This window comes from Capra hircus, chromosome 13 (genome assembly GCF_001704415.2).
Source record: "Capra hircus breed San Clemente chromosome 13, ASM170441v1, whole genome shotgun sequence".
Classification (NCBI taxonomy): Eukaryota; Metazoa; Chordata; class Mammalia; order Artiodactyla; family Bovidae; genus Capra; species Capra hircus.
Window position 1 is genome coordinate 15,958,473 of NC_030820.1, and position 26,523 is coordinate 15,984,995.

Genomic DNA, 26,523 nt, shown 5'->3' on the forward strand with positions numbered 1-26,523 from the left:
CCAGGGATGGATGCTGTGCCAAGTGGGGCCGGCAAGTAAAATGGCAATGAGGGCTGGGAAACAGTGTTGAGAGAATTGAGTTTTGAAACTTTATTGTCTTTTTCTTTTCAAATATGAATGACTCTCAGTTGAATTTTGGCAAGAGTGATTGACTACAGTCCCACCTTCTGGATTGTCTCAGTCAACCTTGGAATGAACACCTGAAAGAAACGGAAAACAATGGTTCTCGCGATTCCCTTCTGAGCTGCCCGGTCTTACAGCGGCGTTTATCAACCCTGCACACCCTCAGGTAACAACATAAACACCACCCAGACCAGATGGTGCTGTGCCAGCATTTTCCATTGTAACTGGTTCAAGCCTCTTCAAAACATGTTTATTCGATCGGATTCCATGGCCTACTTTCTGTACTGACCCCAAGGTAAGCTGACTCAGGCACCCAAGAAAACAATGCAAATAACAGATGCTAAAATGAAAGCAACGATACAAGTGAAATGCAAACAAAATCATCTCTAAGACTATGAAGAACAAAGATACCCGTGGAAGATACTGATTTACCCATTTAATAGGTTTCCAAAACCCAAACTAAATAAAACACAACCACACCAAATCGAAATTACAACACTTTATTGCAGCATCGGCAAAGGTCAGATTTCTGAAGCTGGTGAAGATCGGGCAGCATTTCCATGTGAAATGTTACAACTTTACAGTTTTGTTTCTTATTTAATTCTACATGCAGAAACTAAAATATGGTGAAAGAAAAAATGCAAAACAGCTAGAAAAAAAGATGTAATCAAGTTGTAGCTTACAGATGTGCTTGCTCTTCAACTAAATTCACTATGCCTACTGGAAAGCAAACGAAAGACAACTATCCTAATAAATTAACAGATTGGCCAGAAACAGACTAAGAACTCTCATTTCTATGTAGTGGGGGGAAAACAAAACAAAACAAAAACAAAAGCAAAATAAAAGCTCTACTGTTTCCATACTTTGTTTAGAGACAGAGGCTGTAAACCCATGAAGGTCAACAAAATCTCCGGATCCTCTTCTCGCTGTCCTTCGTCCATCTTCTGTGGTGTCTGCCTGGCACGCTGTTTGTTTTCAATGATACTTACAATGGGCTCGCCTATCCCTGTTCTGAGGCTGGTGTCAGACTCCCCTAAGCCATCTGGGTTCATGCTGTGTGTACTAATCGTCTTCACATTTTCCCTTTACCCTAACAGGCAATGTTGTATTACTGACTCAGATGGATAAAACTGATTTTTCTCCCCCATCCCTTGTTCCTCATGAAAGAGATTCCTAAACAAAAGCCTTCCTGGTGGATTATCTGGTACCTGGATATCTTTCATCATTTTGCTGTCCTGCATGTAAGTTTTCACTAGAAGATTTCACTGCTTGCTCTATACTTTTCTACTGTAGTTCTGGAGCCCCCAAATGTATCTTCTTTCAACATAGGATGTTCAATTCAGAGACACTGAAACTCAAATCAAGTTTAAACTCAAGTTCATTTCCCCCATACCATTACCATTACAACCGTCTCTTCTCCGGCTCAGTCATCTCACTGACGCTCTTCCTGGTGTAACTGCTCAGGAGTCAAGTCAACCACCTCATTTCTTGACTGCCATTCTCAAGAGAAGATGAACCCTCACGTGATTTCCATTACAAAAGGCCTTTTCCGCCTTGTCTGGAAGCGTCGGCTTGTTCCGGTGTTGGCAGAGGCTGCTGTTTCTGCCTCATGGCCCCAGCCTGTCCCAGGTTTAGATTCACAACTCTCTAGACCGACATGCTGAGATGTGTCCACTGCTCTCATTCAATTGCTGGAGGACTCCACTATCCACAACATCAGATACAGGACCTAATGAAATGACACGTGCTGCTGGATCAACGTCTCCTAGAGGCACAAACAGGGCAATGTTAAAGAACCAGGACTGAGGATGCCCCTCCAGCAAGAAAATGCCCCTTGAGCACCACCAGCCACTGTTCACTGACTGCAGAGAAGTCAGTGTTTTTTAAAGAGGGTACAGATTCCTACTGAAGAAACAAGAGGGGGCAGAGGGGCACTAAACGGGGCAATTCTGACAGTGATGGGGAGGGTGGGCCCGTCAGCTTTTCTATAACTACTTTCTAAGATGCTGAAAACTCATGGTTTGTGTCACAGCTGAACTGCGTAACCCCCAAATTTATGTGCTGAAGTCTAACCTCTGAACCTCAGAATGCAACCTTATTTGGAGAAAGGGTCACTGCAGATGTAATTAGTTAAGAGGAGGCCGGACTGGAATCCGATGAGCCCCTAATCCAGTATGACTGTCCTCATAATAGGAGACACCTGGACAGACACACACCTGAGGAGAGCCCCACATGAAGAGAAAGGCAGGGATCAGAAGGTGCTGTGGAAGCCAGGAGTGCCAGGGGCTATTGGCAAACCACCAGGAGCCAGCAGGGAGCTGGGAGCAGACTGTCCCTCTCAGCCTTCAGAAAGAAGCGACCATGACTTGACCTTGGATTCCGGCCTCCAGAGTTGAGATGGGAGTTCTGTTGTATGAATCACACCATGTACTATGCTGTCTTTTGGCAGCTCTAGCAAATTAACACAGGTTGCCTACACAAGGCCAGCTGCATTAGCAAGAAACTTCCCAAGACTAAAATGCAAATAAGGAAAAGTCTATCTTCAGTTGGATACATCTGCAAGTTGTACAAAACTGAACAGAATGGAAAAAGGTCAGTAACAGGAGTACTCCCTGAGAGAAAGAAACAGTCTCTCTCTTGATGTCAAGACAAAGCAATGGTCTAAAACAGAATATTTCAGACAAACGCAGTGAATAAAGGAAAAGTGTTCACAGTCTTTGATAAGTGAGACACACTTGCCATATAATCTCTCACTATATATAATCACTCTGAGAGTGGTCCACACTCCAGCAGCTTTGACATCACCTGACAACTTGTTAGAAACTAATGAGAACCAGCAGTTTAATGACAGTCAAGACGGTTAAAATGTGTATTTAAAGTTTGAGGAGCAACGGTATAATCCACACGAATTTACAGAGTGTAAACTGTGTTAGTACTGACATTTGCCAAAGATGCTATTGTTCAGTTGCTAAGTCATGTCTGACTCTCTGCAACCCCATGGACTGCAGCACGCCAGGATTTCCTGTCCTTCACTATCTCCTCGTGTTTGCTCAAACTCATGTCCACTGAAGTCAGTGATGCCATCCGACCATCTCATCTTCTGGTGCCCCCTTTTCCTCCTGCCCTCAATCTTTCCCATGATGCTGAGTTTCACAGTTTTTTCAACACTAGCAGAGTGGAAAGTAACCCTGTCCTGCCTTACAAAACACCTGGGTAACTGTATTAGTTAAGAGTGCTATTGCCATTTTAATTCATTATAAGCAAAACACTTATACTTTGTTAGAACATTAATACCCAGGGAGAAGGGCTGAAATTTTAACTTACAGCCTATTTCAATCCTGATTAGAAAATATAAAAATCATTACAATTAATGTCTGAGAGCCTTATCAAAATCTAGGGATAAGAAAAACTTAAAACTGCTTTAATAACCAGGTTTCCAGTTTCCCTTCATCTGCCATACAATGTCAACAATATTAATAACTTTTAAAAGAATACTAGCCAAGTTAGGAGTCAACTGAAAACAGTTCTTTAGACCTCACAGAATTTCTTCTGCTTCCTCCTATAGGAATTCAGCACCAGGTAGCCAAGGATCATGGCTCTAGATAAACAGCTTCCCAATGAGTCTGGCCCAGCATTAAAAATAGAAGAAAATAAAGAGGAGCCAAACCACCAAAAGACACTACCCCATCAGCTAATGTTCTTCCATATGACTACACTTCACTTAAATTTAAGTTTAAAAAACAGCAAAAAACACATGGTACTTGAAAGGCTCAGAAACTCATTTTTATGCATTTGTTTGTTCCTCCCCAATATTCATCCATACCGGCATTTTGAGAGCTCTGGCTTTAAAAATACCACAATACCATGAGACTTTACAGAGGGTCATTTTAAAGAGCACTGTACAAGTTAGGATTTTATTTTCCAAATCAGTATTTTAGGAAGAGATTTAAAATAGGTAAAGGAAGTAGCTGAAGAATTGGAGTCTCACAAAATCAGGAACACAAAAGGGAATGAGTGCTGGGTAGCATAACATAGGAAGAAAGTTTATTAAAAGATTAAACACAGATTGGTTTTTTTTTTTTTTGAAGTTTCTCTGTCCATTCAACATTTACTGGGGATCTACTACATACTAGGCACCAAAAGCTGTGTAGGAGACAAAACGGAAAGCAAGACAAGGCTCCCTGGGTCCTCAATTTTCTGGGGGACGGAGACAGGCTGGCAGGTGATGAAGCACTGTAAGGTTTGGGGAAGCACTGTGACTCAGGGCACCAAAGTGAGACTTCTGAGTATCAGGGTGAGACCAGATGGAGAAGCAAGAGTTATCCAGAGGAAGAGCCCAAGAGGGTTCCAAACAGAGAGAGGCAAAAGACAGCAAAACTAGGAGAACTAAGAGGCCAGCTGGGTGGGGAGGAGGGCAAAGAACAGTAGGAGAGAAAGCCAGTAAACAGAGTGCACCCTATCATCCAGGGTCGTGTTATCAAGTGAGGAGCTGGGACTTTATCCCATAAGCCATGAGTAACCCTGAAGGATGTGAGAACTCAGTGACAAACCAATTTCCTAAACTTTGAAATTAGATTAGAGTTGTCTGAGCATATGTGAAGTGACAGTCACTCAGTCACGTCCTACTCTGTATAGTCCATGGAATTCTCCAGGCCAGAATACTGGAGTGGGTAGCCTTTCCCTTCTCCAGGGGATCTTCCCAACCCAGGGATCAAACCCAGGTCTCCCACACTGCAGGCAGATTATTTACCAGCTGAGCCACAAGAGAAGCCCAAGAATATTGGAGTGGGTAGCCTATCCCTTCTCCAACGGATCTTCCCGACCCAGGAATTGAACTGGGGTCTCCTGCACTGCAGGTGGATTCTGTACCAACTGAGCTATCAGGGCCTGGGCATATAGTTCAAAGTAAAACGTTAGCAGGAACACAAATATTCTTAGTGAGTAAAGACACAGGATGAACATCTGCATTTTCTACAGTGCTACTACTCCAGCAGTGGACCATTTCTGCAACCCCAGCACCTTTCTCCTACACCTGCTCGCCTATTCCCAACAACACGTTGATATCTGACAGCTCTGACAGCCTCAGTCTAAACACTAATACCCCGAGGCAGACCTGTCAGAGCAGCGAAGCCTATGCCACTTTTGATAATAACCCAAACACAAGAGAGAGAACAAAATCGATGGGGAGGGGTCTTCAGATCAGATCCTGGCTAAACTTTCAACAATTTTGTTCCTTAAAAACAAGATGAGTGAGGTCTTATTAGGGAATATCTTCTATGTGAAATACCTTACAGTTTCAGTTATTTCACATCAGGCAACTCAAGTTTAAGAAGAACCGGCATGGGTCTCAGCAGGATATTTTATAATTTAAAAACAAACAAAATACCCCCCAAAAAACTCAATCTGCATGCCTCAAAGTCTAACAACAGGTTTTAGGTTTTTATAAACATTATGATTACTTAACACTGGCTTAAGAAATTCTAACAAAAAGCCTCTGACTTCTCTCCAATTAATTAGTAACTAGTCCTCTCGATAAATGCCAAAGAGAAAACTTTTAAAAATCCAAAAAAGTCAAAGAAAATGAAAACCAATACTGGTATGACTAAAATCAAGATTTTATAAAACAAACAAAAAAAAGGTAACTATTTTATAAACAGGTTTTTTTTTTTTCCTCAAATATCTGCAACTCAAAGACTTTTCTATTGTGCTAATCCTTGGGCCTTTATCACTAGGTATAATCCAGAACTATCTAACTTACTCACACAGACACCATGAAAAAGAACTAGTTAAGGCAGAAACAAGCGAGATCGTCATACCTCCCACCAGTCTTAAAGATTAGATCCGCATTAGGTGCTCCCTTTGGGTGTTGGTAACGAGGCCGCCGCTCCCGATTGGTGTTTGCTGGAGCTGGGCGTTGGGCAAGAGACTGCAGCATCTCTGTAGTTAGGAGCAAAACAGAAAAGGCATTAACATTGGTAAATGTACTTCTCCCAATAAGCAAATAAAGGGAGATCAAATTTATTAGTTCTGTCAGGTAGCTAACTAAAGAAAAATCACCATTATATGGACTAAAATAATTGAGAAGTACTGGAAGAGCAATCAAGAGAGGAGATATGCTCTTGTGTACCATATAACACCATGCTCCCTTACAGGCAATGGGGCCACAACTGTGTGTCTTGTGAGGCAGTGAAACAGCATAAGAAGCAGTAGAGTACAATAGCTGAGAGCATGGTGTTTGGAGCTAAGCAATATTAGATTAGATCCTAGCTCTGCCACATACTAGCTATGGGGCTTTTGGCTCAGTTTCCCTAAATATAAAATTTCATTTATCTCATGGAATTATTGTGAGGATTAAAAGCTATGATCAAGTACACAAGCATCTGGCCATAATAAGCACTTCTACTGAGTGTTAGCTACCATTATTTTATTATTAAGAACACTGAGTATTGGGAATTCCCTGGTGGTCCAGTGGCTAGGACTCCATGCTTCCACTGCAGGGGGGACATGGGTTCGATACCCAATCAGGGAACTAAGATCCCGCATGCCTTTAGTCATGACCAAATAAATAAATAAACACAATTACTTTTTAAAAATTGGCATCAACCAAAAGAGAAGATTCTAAAAGTGGGATTTAAAGATAGAAAATCAAATACTTATTTATACAACAATCTCTTGCACAAAAAGCAGTATGTGAGTACAACACTATATAAAAGCCATGTTATAGCTCCGAGGGCCTTTTAAGGTGTCTGTGGACTCCATATGTAGAGTTTAGCTAATCCAAGTGTGCTGAGTATGTCTGCATAAAACTGGAATCCTAACTTGATGCCCTCAAATCTGGAAGGAAGAGGGTCCTCAAGACCAGGATTCCCAAGCAGACAAGAGATGATATTTGCTGAATAATAATTTGCTCACAGTTGACTGGTAACACAAGGCAATTAAAACTTGGTACTATCTCACCTGCAATCCAGCTCTTACAGTATGGAATCTAACTGAATTATAAGGGAAGCAAAATATGATAAAAATTACATTAGTGTTATTTTATAAATAAGTTAAAGAAAAATAAAGACAGAAAGGAATATAAGAAACAATCAACTTCTCAGGCTAAATATAAACAAGTATGACATGAAAAGGAGCAGAATAATAGCTCTGATGTTCTATATTTTAAAAACCCAAAAGGCATCACAATTTTCCACTTCTGTCCTGGAAATGATCTGATACCTTGATAATCTTCTTGTTCTTGCCGTTCATTGATATCTAGTGTGAGCTTTTTCATTCTCATCCTCTCTTCTTGTTCTGCTTGTTGCTGGTTCCAATGATTTGCAGCAAGTTGGGAAGACATGGGTACATTAAGGATCTTAAACTGAGAAAAAAAAGTAAAGAAACCACAAATGGCTTGAGAAAATCAAGAAACAAAGATTTCAAATAAATCAGTGCATGCATTTGTTCTCAGTCACTCCCAGCTCGCTGTGACCCCAAGGACTGCAGCCTGCCAGGCTCCTCTGTCCATGGGATTTCCCAGGCAAGAATGCTGGAGTGGGTTGCCATTTCCTACTCCAGGGGATCTTTCCCAACACAGGGACTGAACCCACAAGTCTCTTGTGTCTCCTGTACAGGCAGGCAGATTCTTTACCACTGAGCCACCTGGGAAGCCCAAATAAATAAGTAGAGCTAAATGAGGTTAGAAAATTAATTTTTCCTTTCCTAATAAGTCAATAAAGATAGTACCATCTCAAAACATACACAGACAATAGTGTTACTCTACTTAAGAGATAAACTCATCAGGGTTGGATAAGAAGTGGAAGGCCATCAAGTTCAACGTCCATAAAAAGCAGACACTCCTCTTTCCTTCACCCTGTTTTGAAGCAACACATCTAAGAACAGGGGATCATTTTCCACTGTGCAGACCCTGTTACATATGGCTAATTGTCAGAAAGGGTCTTATACAGCAACCTGTAATCTGCACCCTTTTCATTTCTACTCTCTGGACTATACAGAACAAATCTAATCCACCTTTAGGATTATCAAGTCTTCACAGTCTAAAGATAGCTGTGATGCTGGAAAAGAGAGAGAGTTTAGCAACTGAACAATTAGTTATGGGGGAATAATTCTTATCTATGGAATGTTTTGTTTTTAGCAGGATGTTCCTGGTTCAGGATTGTTAACAACTATTAAACCAAAATAACTATCTTTTGCATTTGCTTAAAACTAAAAATTCTTTAAAACATTACATAATGGCTCTATTACATTAAAACTTTTGCTTTAATAAGACATTTTCTTTCAGTTCATTATTCTAATTCATAGACATCTGAATCTAGAAAGAAATTATCAACAGGATTTTCCTTTCTTTTCAACTACTTACTTCACTGGTACAAATTTTTCTTTTCCTACTGACTACAGAAGAAGGTTATTTCTGGGCACAAATTTTGTGCACAAAGAGATCTTTCACTTAAGAACTAAAGATTCCTATAAGGCTACGCATTTTACATTTCTAGAAAAACCGTTGCACCAGAAGAACCAACTCCCAAAAGTCAAATAAAGAAATAAAAAATCAGAACAAAATATACTTTTTATTCAGACCACAAAATAACAGTGATGTTTCTTCAAATAATATTCCTAAAATTGAACATATTCCAAAATTCCAAATAATGTTTATGAGTTGAAACTTTACTTAATAACCAAGTACTCTGAGCTCTCATGTTTGCTAACATTTCAAAAATAAAGTTCAATAAAAATGTTTCCTTAAACAAAATTTCACATTTTAAGAAAGACTTCACTCCTCATTCTGAAGTTGCATGGGTTACACAGTATATAATCTATCTACTTTGAACCAAAAATATGTCTGTTAAAATACAGACACGTAGTCTTACTTTGACCCATAGAATTTAGAATTCAGGGCTACTGAAATGAATTTACTTTTCAAAGCTCAAAAGTTTCTGAAGGTAGGTTTTAATTTTATGCCTACACATTCTGAAAAGATCAAAAGGGTGTGCAAACTGACACAGGTATTGTGAATTTTTCATATGTGCCTCAGGAAACAGAGGGATGAATGAAGAAAATTGATTATTTATTGTTGTATAAGTTGATCATCCCCCTTAATGGATCACTGCCTTATTGTGGTAAAGGGGCTTGCATAACTCAAAGCTGTGAGCCAAGCCAGTCAGGGCCACCCAAGATTGACAGGTCATAGCAGAGTTCTGACAAAACGTGATCCATTGGAGGAAGGAATGGCAAACCTGGTTATGCCACATTATACCCACGTTATACCACCCTAGTATACCTGCTGAGAACCTCATGAACTGTATAAAAGGCCAAAAAGATATGACACCAAAAGATAAGTCCCCCAGGTCTGAAGGTGTCCAATACGCTACTGGGGAAGAGCAGAGAACTACCAATAGCCCCAGAATGAATGAAGCAGTTGGGCCAAAGCAGATACGATACTCAGTTGGGATGCATCTGGTGATAAAAGTAAAATCCGATGCTGCAAAGAACAGTACTCTATAGGAACCTGGAGTGTTAGGTCCATCAATCAAGAAAATTGGACATGGTTAAGGAGATGGTAAGAATAAAGAGAGACATCCAAGGAATCAGCGAACTAAAATGGATGAGAATGGACTAATTTAATTCAGATGACCATCATATCTACTACTGTGGGCAAGAATCCCATAGAGAAACGGAGTAGCCCTCATAATCAACAAGAGTCCGAAACACTGTATTTGGGTACAACCTCAAAAATGACAATAATCTCGGTTCATTTCCAAGGCAAGCCAATTCAACATTACAGTAATCCAAGTCTGTGTCCCTACCACCAATGCTGAAGAAGCTGAAGTTAATCAGTTCTATGAAGATCTAGAAGACTTCCTAGAACTAACACCTAAAAAAGGTGTTCTATTCATCACTGGGGATTGGAATGCAAAAGTAGGAAGTCAAGACATACTTGGAGTAATAGGTAAGTTTGGCTTTGGAGAACAAAACGAAGCAAGGCAAAGCTTAACTGAATTCTGCCAAGAGAATGTACTAGTCATAGTAAATACCCTTCTTCAACAACACAAGAGATGACTTTACACAGGGACATCACCAAATGGTCAATAGCAAAGTGGAACTGATTACATTCTGTGTAGCTGAAGATGGAGACGCTCTATACAATCAGCAAAAACAAGACCTGGAGCTGAGTCTGGCTCAGATCATCAGCTTCTCATAGCAAAACTCAGGCTTAAACTAAAGAAAACTGGGAAAAACAATAGGCCAGCCAAGTATAACTTAAGTCAAATCCTGTATGAATTCATAGTAGAGGTAATGAATAGATTCAAGGGACTAGATCTTATTAACAGTGTGCCTGAAGAACTGCGGACAGAGGTTGTAATATTGTACAGGAAGTGGCAAACAAAACCACCCCGAACAAAAAGAAAAGCAAGAAGGCAAAGTGGTTATCTGAGGAGCCTTTACAAATAGTGGAAAAACAAAGAAATGAAAAGCAAGGGAGAGAGGGAAAAGTACATCCAATTAAAACTAGAGTTCCAAAAAATAGCTGGACGAGGTAAGAAGGCCTTCTTCAATGAACAATGTTTAATAACAGAAGAATACAACCAAAGGGGAAAGATGTAGATATCTCTTCAGAAAAACTGGAAACAGCAAGGGAACATTCTGCCCAAAGATGGGCACAATAAAGGATAAAAACGGTAGAGACCTAGTAGATGCTGAAGAGATCAAGAAGAGATGGAAAGGATACATGGAAGAGCTGTATAAAAAAGATCTTAATGAACTGGATTACTGTGATGGTGTGGTTAGTCACCCAGAGCCAGACATTCTAGAGTAGGAAGTCAAGTGGGCCTTAAGAAGCACTACTGTTAATAAATCCAGTGGATGCGATGAAATTCTAGCAGAACTATTCAAATCCCTAAAGGATGATGCCATCAAGGTTTTACATTTGTTACATCAGCAAATCTGGAAGACCCAGCAGTAGCCACAGGACTGGAAAAGATTAATCCTTGATCCCAATCCCCAAGAAGGGTAGTACCAAACAATGTGCTAACCATCAGATAATTGCACTCATCTCCCATGCTAGTAAGGTCATGCTTAAAATCTTACATGCTAGGCTTCAGCATTATGCAAATGAAGAACTTCCAGATGGCCAAGCTGGGGTTAAAAAAGGATAAGAAATAAGAGATCAAATCACCAATATTCGCTGGATTAAACAGAGAAAGCAAGGGAATTTCAGAAAAACATCTGTGTCATCAACAACGCCAAAGTCTTTGACTATGTGGATTATGACAAACTGTGGAAAGCCCTTAGAGAGATGGGAATAACAGATCATTTTACCTGTCTCTTGAGAAACCTGCATGTGGCTAAGAAGCAACAGCTGGAACCCTGTATGGAACTGATCCATACAAGATCGAGAAAGGACTATGACAGGGCTGTCTGCTGTCACCCTGTTTGTTTAACCATACGCTGAACACATAATGAGAGATGCTGGGCTGGATGAATTACAAACTGGAATTAAAAGATAGGTGGGAGAAACATCAACAATCTCAGATATGTGGATGATACCACTCTAATGGCAGAAAGCGAAGAGGAACTAAAGAGCCTCTTGATAAGAGTGAAAGAGCCAGCTTAAGAGTAAATATTAAACTAACATCATGGCATCTGGCCCCATTACCGCACGGCAAACAGAAGTTGAAAAGGTGGAAGCAGTGACAGATTTCCTGTTCTTGGTCTCCAAAATCACTGCGGACAGTGACTGCAGCCATGAAATCAGAAGACAATTGCTTCTTGGCAAGAAAATGATGACAAACCTAGACAGTCTGTTGATAAGCAGAGACATTACTCTGATGACAAAGGTCCGTAGTCAAGGCTATCATTGTCTCAGTGGTCATGTACGGCTGAGAGCTGGACTGTAAAGAAGGAAGAATGCCAAAGAATCGATACCTTCGAACTGTGGTGCTGGAGAAGACTCCTGAAAGTCCCTTGAACAGCAAGAAGATCAAATCAGTCAATCTTACGGGAGATCAACCCTGAATATTCACTGGAAGGACTGATGCTGAAGCTGAAGCTCCAGTACTTTGGTCATCTGATGTGAACAGACGACTCACTGGAAAAGTCCCTAATGCTGGGAAAGATGGAGAGCAGAAGAGGGCATCAGAGGATGAGATAGCTGGACGCCATCACCGATGTAATGAGTATGAACTTGGACAAACTCAGGAGATGGTGAGGGACATGGAGGCCTGGTGTGCTGCAGTCCATGGGGTAACAAAGAGTCAGATGCAACTGGGTGACTGAACAAGTCGAGCTTCACAGAAAGATATTCCTAAAGCTCCTTTTAAATAAGAAAAATCAAGGCTCAGTAAATGTGTCAATGTAGCAAAGAAAGTTCAGGAACTGTATAGGAATAGGAATCAATTCCCATGTGATAGTTCAGCCTATGGAACTGAAGTTGCCATGTACTGCCCTCGACAATTATTAAAAACAAACAAACAAACAAACAAACAGGGGAAGTCTGCTCAGAGAACTAAGTTATCCCTAGAAAAGAAAAGCAGAAACTCTGGACTTTGAGAATCCTGCGAGCCATGGTCAACCAGCAGTTCCAAGTGCTGAGATGAGTAGTTTTACAAAGACTCCAGCACCAAGTCTAGGGTCTTGATCAAAAACAAACCCTTATTTTTCTAGGGACTGGGTAGAGGATGAGGGAGAAGGGAAATGTCAGGGCTCAACTCTGGCCTGAAGGTGAGAAAGTGGGGAGCTTTTGTAAAACCTTGATAACCCTAAAGTCTAGGACAGAGGAAAGTCCTGTTGACTTTACGGAATTATGAAGAATATCTGACAAAGATCCAACAGTGCTCAGAAGTGAAGTCAAGTTAACTATATACACGTGAGTCATGATGGAAAGCCTGTTCCCAGCCCTCCATTATGTGATCCTAACTGGTATTCAGCTTTCACATCTCAAGACTTATTTGCACCACAGCAAAATGATGGTATGCTCTACAACTTTGATCTTTTGAGTAACAAGAAATTACCTGACAAAGCAGAGATAGAAGATGAAGGTAGGCACCATCTCCTTCAGCCTGTTCTGGAAGGGAGGGAACAGAATGTCCCTCGCGTCACAGAGGATATTCTGGGCCTTCCTTGGTCACCCTCTACAACAGCAGTCTCCCTCTCATCACCTCCTTCCCACCTCAGTCTCCTATCCTCTTAACTTGCTTTATTTTCCAACAGAGCATTGTCCTCAACCTGACATTATTTCTTGTCTGCCTCTCAATACTAGAATGAAAGCTCCGAAGAGAGGAGGGACTTGGTTGACTGCTGTATTTCTGCACGTGAACAGTGCCTGGTATGTAACAAGTCAATAATAAGCAGCTGTTAAGTGACAATTTAAATGAACGTGGGAACCAGGTATCAGACTGGTCTGACAAGCTGTTCTAGCCACCATATTTCATAGATGCTTCTGTTAATTATAAGATGCACCATTATTTTACATACCACTAAAACAGAAAAAAATGCTGTCAATTATCCTAAGATTCCAGCAACTCTAAGAGGCAGCTTGAACTCAGAAATAATTAAGTATGAATTTTTTTTTTTAACAGAACTAGTAATAAATGATGTATCCTTGAGTTAGATCTGGGAGCTGGGCTCCATTTCCTTCAGGGCACTTTCCACAATCAGCAAATGTAATATTATGCTTGTCTCTCTCCTTCAGCTGGTGTGTGCTCACATGGCCAGGGGCTACATCCTGCTCATCACGATAGCCTCACACTAGGGCTGGTATTTGGCAGAGCAGACAAATAATATTTGAGGACTGAATGTATGAAGCAAAGTGATAGCTTAGTAGACAGGGGAATGATTGTGAGGGCCATCTGTGAGATAAGGGAAAGAAAGAGGAGGTGGTTTAAGGAGAATGGAGGAGAAGGATCAGGGGTCAGAAAACAATTTTTTTTTTTTCCCAAAAGCCATTTGGCAAGTGAGCATTTTTTTTCAAGACTATCTGCCATCACCCTCCTTTCTTTTCTCACTGTAAGCTTACTGATGAAACCTTCCTACTGAAAGTCAGTATGTGTATCTTCTAACAAATGCATATGACTTAAATTTTAAATGTTCTTTCCATTAAAAAACACCCATCTATTTGATGGAAGTTACATGTGTCTTCTGTGCACAAAACAGATAAAATTATTTCTACCACTGAATACCAGTCTTTTCCCCCTGTAAGCAAGAACCTATAAAACAAAGTTACCACTTACACTTGGTAACTACCAATGAACTGGGAATACACTGCGGACAGATTCTCACCTGTTGCTTATTGCCTTTTCGGGTTAACATGACAAACGGCATTGTGTCTGCAGACTCTGTCTCTCCCTCCCCACCACCAAGTGGGGGTCCTTTCCTCAGCTGGCTTTTGAGGTGCAAGGGAATGGCAACATCAAGTTGGTGCACTTTAACAGATTCGCCACTTCGTTGCTTAAAGACAGAAATGAAAAAAATGTAAATAGCCCAATAAATTGTTTGTAATTCCTTCAGTGCTATATATTTTGGGACAGTCATTAGAGCCAAGTAATCTTTCTGAAACCAGGGTTGCCCACCACCAGCACACATCCCTTAAAAGAATACAATTTGGCTCCTGCTGATGGGTCAGGCCTCTCCCAAACTCAAATACACAGTGCTGCAGGTTCTGCTGTCTTGTCTAAGTACACTGTGCCCTTTCATTCACCCTCAGAGCACACATCTTCCTTTGTAATTATCATGGGCCACAACCGCCTCCTTATCTATGAGAACCTCTACCTGACCGATGGGTTCATCACTGTGCCCTTTCTCAGTTTCCTGCTGTGAGCACATGCGGTCAGAGCTCAGTATTTAAGAGTGAACAGATTAACTTCCTACTTGTTAGTATCAATTCTTTTTAACATTTACACTGGATTTATCAACAATTATTAAAACAAATCTTCACTGATGGATGACTTACTACGTGTTAAGCTTGGAGACACTAGTATTAAAAAGATAATCTCTATCCTCAAAGAGCTCATAAGCTTGTTAAGAAATAAAGAGAAATTAATTACGATTCATCTGAGTTGTGTATAACGTGTACAACAGACTGAGTACATACGACTGGTTCAGAGTGGGTGGGTGCTGAGATTTCACAAAAGGTTGAATGAAAACGGGACATTTGAGAACGTTAAAGACTTCACAGGCCTTCTTCCAACCAGATGGTAAAAGGGCAGTTTGGGGGACACACAGAGAATTTAGAGAGTGGAAGAACAGGTGCAAAAGCAAAGACGTGAAACAGCAGGTGCATTTAGGGGAACTACAAATAATTTTCTAAGTCTGAATGAATGGAGCACGAATGAGGAAAGAGATGAACATGATACTTCAAATCTAAGCAAGTAACGCTAAAAGGGCATGAAGGTATTAAAACTTCTTTACTGCCATTTAAATACTCTTTTGATACAGGCACCATATTTGCAAGAGACTTGCAAATCAGCAAAACGGTAATAAAGGTGTAAGGTTTTATTGTTTTTGATTTCTCGCTCCAACTGTTAGAATTTGGCTGAAGTTCTCCCAGGTTCATAGATTATTTATAAAGATTTTTTAACTTAAAATTTGAAACAATCATGTCAGAGGAATTCTGATATGTAAATTATCTTTCTTTCCTGACTATAAAATTAACATATTCACTTCATAAACTAATAAAAAAATAAATTAGCAAATGTGTCCATACCAATTCCTACAGCTATCTCCCTCTGCCTGGCTCTAAGACGCAACAATTATTAACAATGGGTCGTGTCTTTCCAGATCTTTTTCTTGCATATATACATATATGAACATATATATATGTGACACATACAACACATATGAACAGGAACAACCATGATGAATATTATTCTATACTAAACATACATGTTCCTTCTTCTTTTAGATTCTTTACCTTAGGCATCTAGTACAGAGCTAATTATTTTATTGGCCCTCTACTGACAGCTTAGACTTTTTATTTCTATTACAGTGTCACACTTATCATGCACTTGAGAGACTATTAAGGCTACACTTTTAGATCAAATGGCAAGTCATTCTGACAGGTTTACTAAATTTCTCTCTAAAAAAGGCTGGACTCACATTTACCAAGCAGAGATGTTTACCCACACTTAACCACAATAGGTACCATCACTTTTTAAATCTTTTAATATTTTATGACCTGATAAAAAGGCCCTGCTTAGTTGGCTTGTCATTTGATTATCAGTGAGCTTTAGCACTATATTCTAACAACAACAAAATGAGTCATTCATTTCTTCTCATTGGTTTGTACAATCACTTTAGCTTAGTACAGATACTGACTCTTGTGTTGTGTCAGCTGTAGATTTTTTTCTCCTGGTTAGTTATTTCTAAAAAGATTTCTATGGCATTTCGTGCCGGAAAGTAGTGTAACAAATGGTTGATAGAAGACTGCACCACTCACTACCCTTTCACTTTAAGCAATTTTTTTTTGTTTTTTTCTAAGCCTGTTTCTTTAACTGAAACATGGGAATACGAATAGTATCTAACAGCTAACGGCACTGTATGAAGAATAAACGTAAAGTCAGTGCAGTGCTCAACAGTCTTTATAATCATTAAAATTATTTGAGAGATTTGCAATTAATTATGGGGTGGAAATTAAAAACAGAAATCCAGCATTATTTTTTATTGACAATTTGTTGAAGATACCATTTTCCTTCATATGATTTGAGATGTTAACTTCATCAAGATTAAACTGCCATGTTCTAAGGTCTATTTTAGATTCTGGCAACTCACTCCAGTATTCTTGCCTGGAAAATCCCATGGAAACAGGAGCCTGGTGGGCTACAGTCCATGGGGTCTCAAAGAGTTGCACATAACTGAGTACACACGGAATGCAATGCAAGGTCTATTTTGGACCCTCCTCTGTTTGATTAATCTATCCATTCCCGTACCAAACTACTGTTGTATGTTTAAAATGTTTTATTATCTTGTATGTCACTTCTACAAGTTTCTTAACTGTTCAGTTATGAAGAATTTAAGAATAATTTTATTAGGTTCATTCTACATCCATGTCCCTGTTCTTCTCTTCCTCCAACCCTCACCTCATCCCCCAATTTCCCTGATGGGACAGAATGAGGACTGCATGAAATTTAAGGACATGATTTATGGAGAAATGATGTCTTTACAATACTGTGTCTTCCTATGATTTTTAGCAAGAGGAAAAAGTCTGTACAACTGTTCATTTTGGGTATCTGATAATGATTTAAAATCAGGGCCTAACAGTGGATGAAGTTTTCTCCTGTACATAAACACAACTGCAAAAATGTGTATTCAAACTTCCCTCCTCTCTGATCACAACCTCTCACCCTTCCAGCTCGCTTCTTAAGAACTCTCAGTAAGTGATGACCACGGAACCACACCGAAATCTCCCATTCCTTTGACTTCATCAGCTTTTCCACCTTTTCTAAATGTTGGTGTTTGTCAGGGCTCAACCCTGAACCTGCTTCTCCTCTGTCTCCACACTTTACATCTGGATGAGCCAGTTATTGCCATGGCTTTAAAAGTACTCTAACAACTGTTCTGTTTATGTTTCTCTTCTGCTCTCCAGACATTTCCACTGACGCCTCACAGGCTCCTCAAACTTACCAAGTGCAACTCCTACTCGCACTCTCCTGTTTCTTAGAGACAAGCCAGTGGTCCAAGCCACAGGACTGGGTGGCATCCTTGACTCCTTGGGCCCCACATACTGCTACCTAAGCAAGCACCAAATAAATCCAGTTCATTCTGCCTCCCAAAGAGCTTTCAAATCCAGACTTCTGTCCATGTGCCCTGCCACTCTCCTAGACAGATGACCATTATCTTTCAGCTAGGTTACCACCACAGCCTTCTAACCACACCCCTGGTTAGTCTCTCTGCTTTTAGTCCTGTCTCAGGAGACCAGGGTTTGATCCCTAGGTTAGGAAGATGCTCTGGAGAAGGGAATGGCAAGCCACTCCAGTATTTTTGCCTGGAGACTCCCGTAAACAGAGGAGCCTGGTGGGATACAGTCTGTGGGGTTGCAAAGAGTCGGACACGACTGAGCGACTAACACACAGTCTGAGTGTGTGTGTGAAGTCACTCAGTCATGTCCGACTCTTTGTGACCCCGTGGACTGTAGCCCGCCAGGCTCCTGTCTCCATGGGGTTCTCCAGGCAAGAATACTGGAGTGGATTGCTATTTCCTTCTCCAGGGGATCTTCCCAACCTAGGGACTGAACCTGGGTCTCCAGCATTGCAGGCAGATGCTTCATCCTCTGAGCCACCAGGGAAGCCCATAGTCTGAACCAGCTCCTTCAAGGACTGTGCCACTCCCAATTACCTGTCTCATGCTGTGACCCTCCCACAGACAATGTTCTATTACTACTGGCGCCCTTTTTAAAGTTTTTCAGACAAGTACTTTTCTGCCCTGATCTGGACCTCTGACACAGTTTTTGCATTAATCCTAATTTTTCACCTGGATGGTTCCTTTGTACCTGTCTTGTCCACAAGTCATGATCTCAGAGATGTCTTCTCTGATTATCTCATCTGAAAAAGGCTCTTCCTTTACACTCTACCAAAGTATTCTGCTCCTTTGGTTCCTGAGACTAATGTACCTGCACTGCTAATTTATACATTATCATAGCTTTTGGCCTTAGTAGCGACAATGAAAGTAAAACCCATCTTCTCTAAAGGATTATTCCATCAGCATGTACTCCATAACACTCCTCTTTCAACTGACTTTCTCTAGCCACATGTCCATTTTTCTCCTCTTTCTAGTAAAAACTTTTCAAGTCAGCTCTACCTGTATCCAGTATGTTCACTTCTCCCTTTTCCATTTTCCACTGAGCCCACTCTGTGGAGCTTTCACCTACCACTCCAACGACAAAAGCCCTCAAATCACCAAAGGGCTTAACAATAGCTACAAATAGGGCTTAAGTAAATAGTTCATGGGATTTTACTCCTAACTACAGAAAAACATAAAACACAATTACCTAAATCACTGGAAGATGGAGCTTTTAATAAAATCCAGTATCTTAATATCATGAGTACTTTAAACATCAAATAACCAATATTCTTCCAGATATTTATATACAAGTTATTCAAATTATAAATCAAACTAAAGAATTTGCTAAATTAAATTTCCCCAAATTCTAATCTTCTGTAGTTTGACTCCTAAACAAACTGCAAGTAAAGGGTCTTAGAAAGAGAAAAGGCAGAGGGTGATACAATGAAATTACTCTGCTCCAAGTCTGATAACATTTATTTTTTCTACTCTATTTCAAAGAAGCATGGCAAATCAGGATGTAGGACGCCAGAAGTATTGGCAGCCTCAAACTGCCTAAGTTAGGAAAAGCTGCTGCAGAGGTAAATGTTTAGAGAGCAGAGACTCTCCCATCACAATCAAGTGTGCTGCAATATTTTATATTAAAGTACTTTGGAATAGAGCAACATTTAATACCTGAAGGTTTTCTAGCATCATTTTATCCAGAGCTTGAATGAAGTCTTCATCTTCTACACAAGGTACATGTTTCAGTCCACCTCCTTTAATCATTACCTCCTTATGAAAACAAAACAGAAACAATTCAAACTGGGAATTCTAACTGTAATGTTTTCTACGGCAGAGCCTTCTGTATTGATAACTTGTTCAACATAAGTCAAGGAATGAGTTAGGTAAAATAATAACATTATTAAATATTCAAAGAACCTGCAAATAAAGAAAAGTGTTTAGATAATAAATCAAAAATGAATTTCTAAAGAAATATTTCAGTAATCACAAAAATCAAAACCTTGGTGGCTAAAATTGAAATATGATGAACAATTTCAAAGAGCAAAGTTTTAATGATACGTACAGTATTTTCTTCATCAGTTTCATTCTCTTTATTTGAATCCGTGAGATAATCTGTATTCTCTTCCTCTTCCTCCTCTCCTTCATCATCATCATTATCAGAACCCTCCTGAAATTGTTTAATATTTGTAGAAGATTAAAACTTTTGAAAAACTTTACTAATAACTTTACATGCCTTAAAAAGATGTTAAAATTTATGTATAATTATTTCTTATTCTCCAGTTTCAGGCTTTTATGCAGTCTGCCTAGAATGGTAGGGCAAAGTCAGCTGGCAACTCTTACTACACACCAATAGCTAAAAAACCCATTTTACATCTTCCACTGACCTAGTAATACAAAGATCCTTTTTAGAAACTTATCCATGAATTCCACAAGGAACAAGTTTCTCACACCTTTCATATTTTTCTCCTTCCTAACAAACTTGAGACTGATTTTTCTCACAGTAGTTCTTTAATACCCATGTAACTCTGCAATGAAAACTGACAATTCAAATTTAACATCATTACCATCTGAAAGCAATGACACTATATTTTATAAAGTATCTCACTGCATAAAGCATCTCAGGGTGGAGCGTACTCTCACAGCGTTTTGTTGCTCACCCAGTTCTGAAGAAGGACGGATAAGCTTTATTGTCTTCATTTTTATATGTGAAAAAACTACTGCTTGGAAAAGTTAAATGACTTGCTCAAGGACATGTGCTTTTTTAAGCCAAAAAGCTAGACATTCTGACTCCCTTTGCTGGTGGCTTTCAAGTATTATATCTCCCCTATCTCCTGTCAGTACCCTGACATCCTCGTCTACCAGCCAAAATTCCTCTTCAAATGGAAGACTGAGCAGAACTCCAATGGATTTTCAAAGAGACACAAAAAAGAAACCATAACCAAACCCCCCTCCCCCCCAAAAAAAGCCACACAGTGGCAGCATTCCATCTGAGGAACCTTTCAACACAATTCACTCCCACTTTGTTCCATAAAAGTTAAGGGGAAAAAAAAATACTGCACTAAACCCAGCTGCTTCTCATTGTGCTGAGAGAAATAAAGTGAATGACAAATAATTCCTATGAGAAAACAAATGATTTAAATGTGTTATAATACACTTAGTATACCTAGCAATTAATTTCAAAAATCTAAACTATTAATACTTTACAGATACTTGAAAACTTTTAGAATTTCTGAAGTGGAAATATTTGAGCAAAGTACAGAAATGCATTAAATTTTTTGACAAAATTCTATACTTCAAAATTAAATCTGCAATAGAAATGCACTTCAACTGGCTCTTGGAAAAAAAAAAATCATTTCTTTACACTGGAAAGATACTTCCTATTCAAAAACTAAGCTAAAATGCATGAATTTTTTTCTTTCACCAATTTTTATATTACTTTGGCCACCTGATACAAAGAACTGACTCATTGGAAAAGACCCTGATGCTAGGAAAGGTTGAAGGTGGGAGGAGAAGGGGACAACAGAGGATGAGATGGTTGGATGTCATCACCGACTCAATGGACATGAGTTTGAGTAAACTCTAGGAGATGGTGGAGAAGGCAATGGCACCCCATTCCAGTACTCTTGCCTAGAAAATCCCATGGACAGAGGAACCTGGAGGGCTGCAGTCCATGGGGTCGCTAAGAGTCAGACATGACTGAGCGACTTCATTTTCACGCATTGGAGAAGGAAATGGCAACCCATTCCAGTGTTCTTGCCTGGAGAATCCCAGGGACGGGGGAGCCTGGTAGGCTACCATCTATGGGGTCACACAGAGTCAGACACGACTGAAGTGACTTAGCAGCAGCAGCAGCAGCTGGGAGATGGTGATGGACAAGGAAGCCTGGTGTGCTACAGTCCATGGGGTCGCAACGAATTGGACACGACTGAGCGACTGAACTGAACTGAGGTGTTAAGAATAACTTCAAAAGGCCATCCGGAGCTTGGAAGAGTTGCGGAACAAGATGGAAAAGAGAAATACAACGTTTCTGTAGAGTTTCACTCTAGCCCTATTCTTTTCTCAGTCGAGGCACATATTTATAGGATATTCTACACACTGTCCTCACTACTTTATAATCAACCCATCTTCTCTCTCTAAAAATATTCTCCTATGTTTGGAGGATAGTCATGGGAAAGGGTGGTCCTGGGTGGGAGAGTAACAATTCCAATTCCATTTCTTAAATAAACCAACCATACTCCTTTCACATCTCCTCCCAGCCAAGACTCAGGAGTCATCCTGTTGAATTTGTTTTCCTATTTAGCAAATTCACATATATTATGTATAATATCCACTTCACAGCCAGAAAGAAATAGTTTAAAATGATACAATTTTTAAAATTATAAAGTTCACTTTTTAAAAGCTGAAATGCATTTGGAGAAAATATCACAAGTATTCAAATGAGGAATCTATAGGAAAATGAGCTATTCTTTAATGTCACATTTACTGAGGATGTTTCATTTATTAGTTTCTTTATCAAATTAGTGCAAAATCCATAGACAGCTATAAGATTAGTCTAAAAATACGAAATGGAATATTAGTCTAAATATACAAAACACTTATTTCCTTTTGTTGTTATAAAATACTTAATAAGCCAATTTAAATTATATAATTGAATGTTTCTATGATCTCATTTTTTAGAAAAGCAATATAGCAATATCTATTTCATAGAAATGTATTATAGAAACATATTCCAGTTCAAAATTTTTATCAGCTTATTTATATCTACTTTAGGGGAGCTGTCAGGTTGGAAAGAGAAAGTGATGACAATACTGTACTGTTTCAAGTTTGCTAAGAGAGTAGATCTTAATAGTTCTCATTACAAGAAAAAAACATTTATAACTGTGAGGTGATGAATGTTAACTAAACTTATTATGGTAATCATTTCTGCCTTTCTCTCTCTCTCTCTCTAGATTATATATATCAAATCACTGTTGTATGTACACCTTGAACTAATGCAATGTTATTATCAACTATATCGCAATAGAACTGGGGGGAAAGTGGTAGCAAAATAACCCAATATAAAGATGTACTTCCACTGCCTATAAATGCTAGCCAAATTTAAAGTGAAAGTCCTTCAGTCAAGTCCGACTCTTTGCAACCCCATGGAGTATACAATCCATGGAATTCTCTAAGCTAGAATACTGGAGTGGATAGCCTTTCCCTTCTCCAGGGGATCTTCCCAACCAAGGGATCGAACAAACCCAGGTCTCCCACACTGCAGGCGGATTCTTTTACCAGCTGAGCCACACAGGAAGCCCAGCCAATTTAAAAAGCCAAACAAACAAGCTGCCTTTTATACACTCATTCATTTTTAATAGCGAAGCTATTTGCTATGTAGTCAAATTAAACAAAATGTTCACTAATAGCTACAGACCCTCAGGGCTAATAGAAACAAAGACTTAGGGATTTTTACTTCTAACTATAGAAAACCTTAATTACTTTAAATTATGGGTCATTTAACTCACTCCAGTATACTTGCCTGAAGAATCCCATGGACAGAGGAGCCTGGAAGGCTATAATCCATAAGGTCGCAAAGAGTCGGACACAACTAAAGCTACTTAGCATGTATGCATGCATGGTCGTTTTTCTTTCATGCTAAATGAAGCTTTTAAAAAATCTAGTTTAGGGCTCCCCTGGTGGTCTAGTGGTTCAGAATTCACCTTGTAAGGCAAGGGACACCAATTTGATCCCTGGTCTGGGAAGATCCCACAAGCTATGGAGCAACTAAGCCCAAGCACCACAACAACAAAGCCTGTGCACACTAAAGCCAGCACTCAACAACAAGAGAAGCCATCACGATGAGAAGCCGTCGCACTGGAACCAGAGAACACCCCCCGCTCACCACAACTAGAGAAGCTCATGTGCAGCAATGAAGACCCAGCATAGCCAGAAATAACCCAGTTTATGAACCTATCTTATGAATGCCTTAAATAATCTATACTCCTTTATACATTAAACAACTCATAACCTCTAAACATTTGCATTCTATTTACTATGAATCAAAACTTTAAAATTTAATAAATTCCATTTCCATAAAACACTGTATTGATTATAAGTATTGATTATACGTTTATACTTTTTCAGTATTTAATTAAAATCACACTTCTAAATGATCACTCTCTCCTAAATGCTTTTAGCACCCAAGCACAAAAAGCCATGCACATGATGTCATATTATAAGCTTAAAAAGTGAAAAGGTCCTAATTTCATGGTATACATTTTATTCATCAGTATGTTATTGTAATTCTTACCTGACTTTCCATTTTCTTAACCTTCTAACTTATATATATATTAATGTAGACAGAACAGCATAACAAACCCTTACTTATTCATTACACAGCTGAACAATGATCAGCTAACCAGTCAGTTACAGTGTCTTCTATATCCCTAACTCACTGCCCAGTCTACTTCCAAATGATGAACCCAGACACTCAGTCTTTCAGGTGGAATTTTTAAAACTTAAAGCAGGCTTAAAAGAAAAAAGTGGAAAGAATTAGAACTATTATGTTGAATCATATATAAAAATGACAGTTTGGTAGGTCCAAAATGGTAGAACAGTCATTTCATACGGTCTGGCCTAACAGACTTGTAACAAAGACGATGGTACATGATGATTTTCAGATTTCTTATACTATCAGATCTGGGGAAAACAAAGTTACTAGTATCTAGTCAGCAACTTCTTCATAAAACCCATAGGTTAAAAAGTCCACACTCAAAAATGAGATTAAGTTACAAAGCAGATCAAATCATTTTTTGTCTTCAAATTGCTTATTAAATAAAAATCCTAACCATACTGATGGTTAACATGTCATTATACTTTTACCTAACTCACAGAAACTATACCACCAAAAGTCAACCACAATGTAAATGACGGACTTAGGGTGATTATGACGTGTTGCTGTAGGTTCATCAACTATTAACAAATGTACCACTTTGGTGGGGGATGCTGATTGGGGGAGACTGTGTGAGTAGATAGGAGAAGGTGATATACAGGAAATCTTGCTATCTTCCCTTTAATTTTGCTGTGAACCTAAAACTGCTCTTTAAAAGTAATTTAAAAAAATCCTATCATCAGTATTTTCTTACTCATAAAAACCCCTCTTAATTAATCCAGCAGTTTTATAATAGACATAAACTACTAGTTACATTTACTCTAATAAAACTAAGAGGAAGATCTCTTTTATAAAGAAAATTTTGGCTCTTATAACCCAAATACTCTTGCACAAATGTTATCTGCTATAAATAAAAGTCATCACCTCTTCCTCTGGCTCATTCACTTCACTTTCATTTCCAGATTGTTCCTCTGTTTCAGCTCCTCCTTCTTCTTCTTCTTCATCTTCTTCAAGATTTTCTCCTTCTGTCATAGAATCTTTAGAGTCTTTGTCATTTACGAGGCCTTGAAGTGAGAGGAAAGTAGAAAAAGACTTTACAAAACAAGATAAAGGCAAAATTTCCAAAGTGAATATTATACCATTTAAAGTATATATGAAGATAATTCAACAGTCATGTTCTCAGTTCAGTAAATTAAGAACAGAATTTAAAGCTATTTTAAGAACCATTAAAAAAAACTAAACAGTCCTTTATTTCAACAAAGGAGCACAGATATATTTCTTTAAAACTAGCAAAAAAATAAAACACAAAAAAACCCCACAATTATTTTTTTTACTTCCTCAGAGCTTCAGACTATCTGAGTCTCAGATGAACAAACAGCAGCCCATATAGTGCAGCTTTAGCCACACACAAGGCAACCACAGTTACATATTTTATCAAATGGCATTTCAAGAATCTCTAAAAACTTAAAGATACAATAAAATTACACTGCTTTAATGCAGAAATCACATTTGACTCTTAATTTGAATATCTGCAAATTAAGACAGAGGAGGCAGATACACGGTGACACTTCTAACGTGTGTCATCACAGAGCTGTTTTTTCCTTCCTAACAGTGTGTTCCTCCAGAGGCAATGCCCTCGTGTGAATATGGGCCACCTACCATGTTCATCCACATCTCACTGCCTAGTAAATTCTTTATTATTATGTGAGTTCCAAACTACACTCTACTTTGAAGGTGCACATTCCACAGCCTCATATGATCTGACTTTTCCCCACAATTTCAAGTCTTAATCAAGCCTTCTCCCGTAGTTGGGGCAGACTCTTCTGTATCATAAAGCATATTTCCTTGGGGTCCTGCTCACCAAATTGCTTCTCAATATAGAATATCTTTCAATATGCTCTTTTAAATCCTATACATTCTTCAAATTCAGTCTAAGTTTCCTTTCCTGAATAAACTTAATGAGTATTACTTTTCCTCCTACTTGTTCCTAAAGCTACTTGGAGAATTGATCATAGAATTGATAAAGCTACTTGGCGAACTGCATTTAAAGATACACCATGCAATGGTTTTTCTAATGATTTCAATAAATGTTATGTCACAGTACAAGGCCTTTGAGAACAAAAAACTTCTTTTATATATTCAAAACTTATTAGAGGCCATATATTGATAAATACACAGTAGGTATTTAGTAAACCCTTGTTTATTCACAGAATCTTACACAATTAGAGCAGACAGAAACTTTAGTAATGATAGGATTT

General features: G+C 39.0%; 1 protein-coding gene across 1 annotated transcript in view; it reads right to left on the minus strand.

Moving 5' to 3' along the window:
- Nucleotides 608–26,523, minus strand: part of UPF2 (UPF2 regulator of nonsense transcripts homolog (yeast)) — a 94,502-nt gene continuing 68,586 nt past the window's right edge. Inside the window, exons 16-22 of the mRNA XM_005687853.3 lie at nt 25,190–25,329; nt 19,958–20,062; nt 19,567–19,665; nt 14,398–14,565; nt 7,342–7,483; nt 5,940–6,060; nt 608–1,888 (exon numbers count right to left, since the gene is read on the minus strand). Of these exons, the coding sequence (XP_005687910.1) occupies nt 1,879–1,888; nt 5,940–6,060; nt 7,342–7,483; nt 14,398–14,565; nt 19,567–19,665; nt 19,958–20,062; nt 25,190–25,329 (785 nt within the window). The 3' untranslated portion in view covers nt 608–1,878. The remainder of the gene's footprint in view (nt 1,889–5,939; nt 6,061–7,341; nt 7,484–14,397; nt 14,566–19,566; nt 19,666–19,957; nt 20,063–25,189; nt 25,330–26,523) is intronic.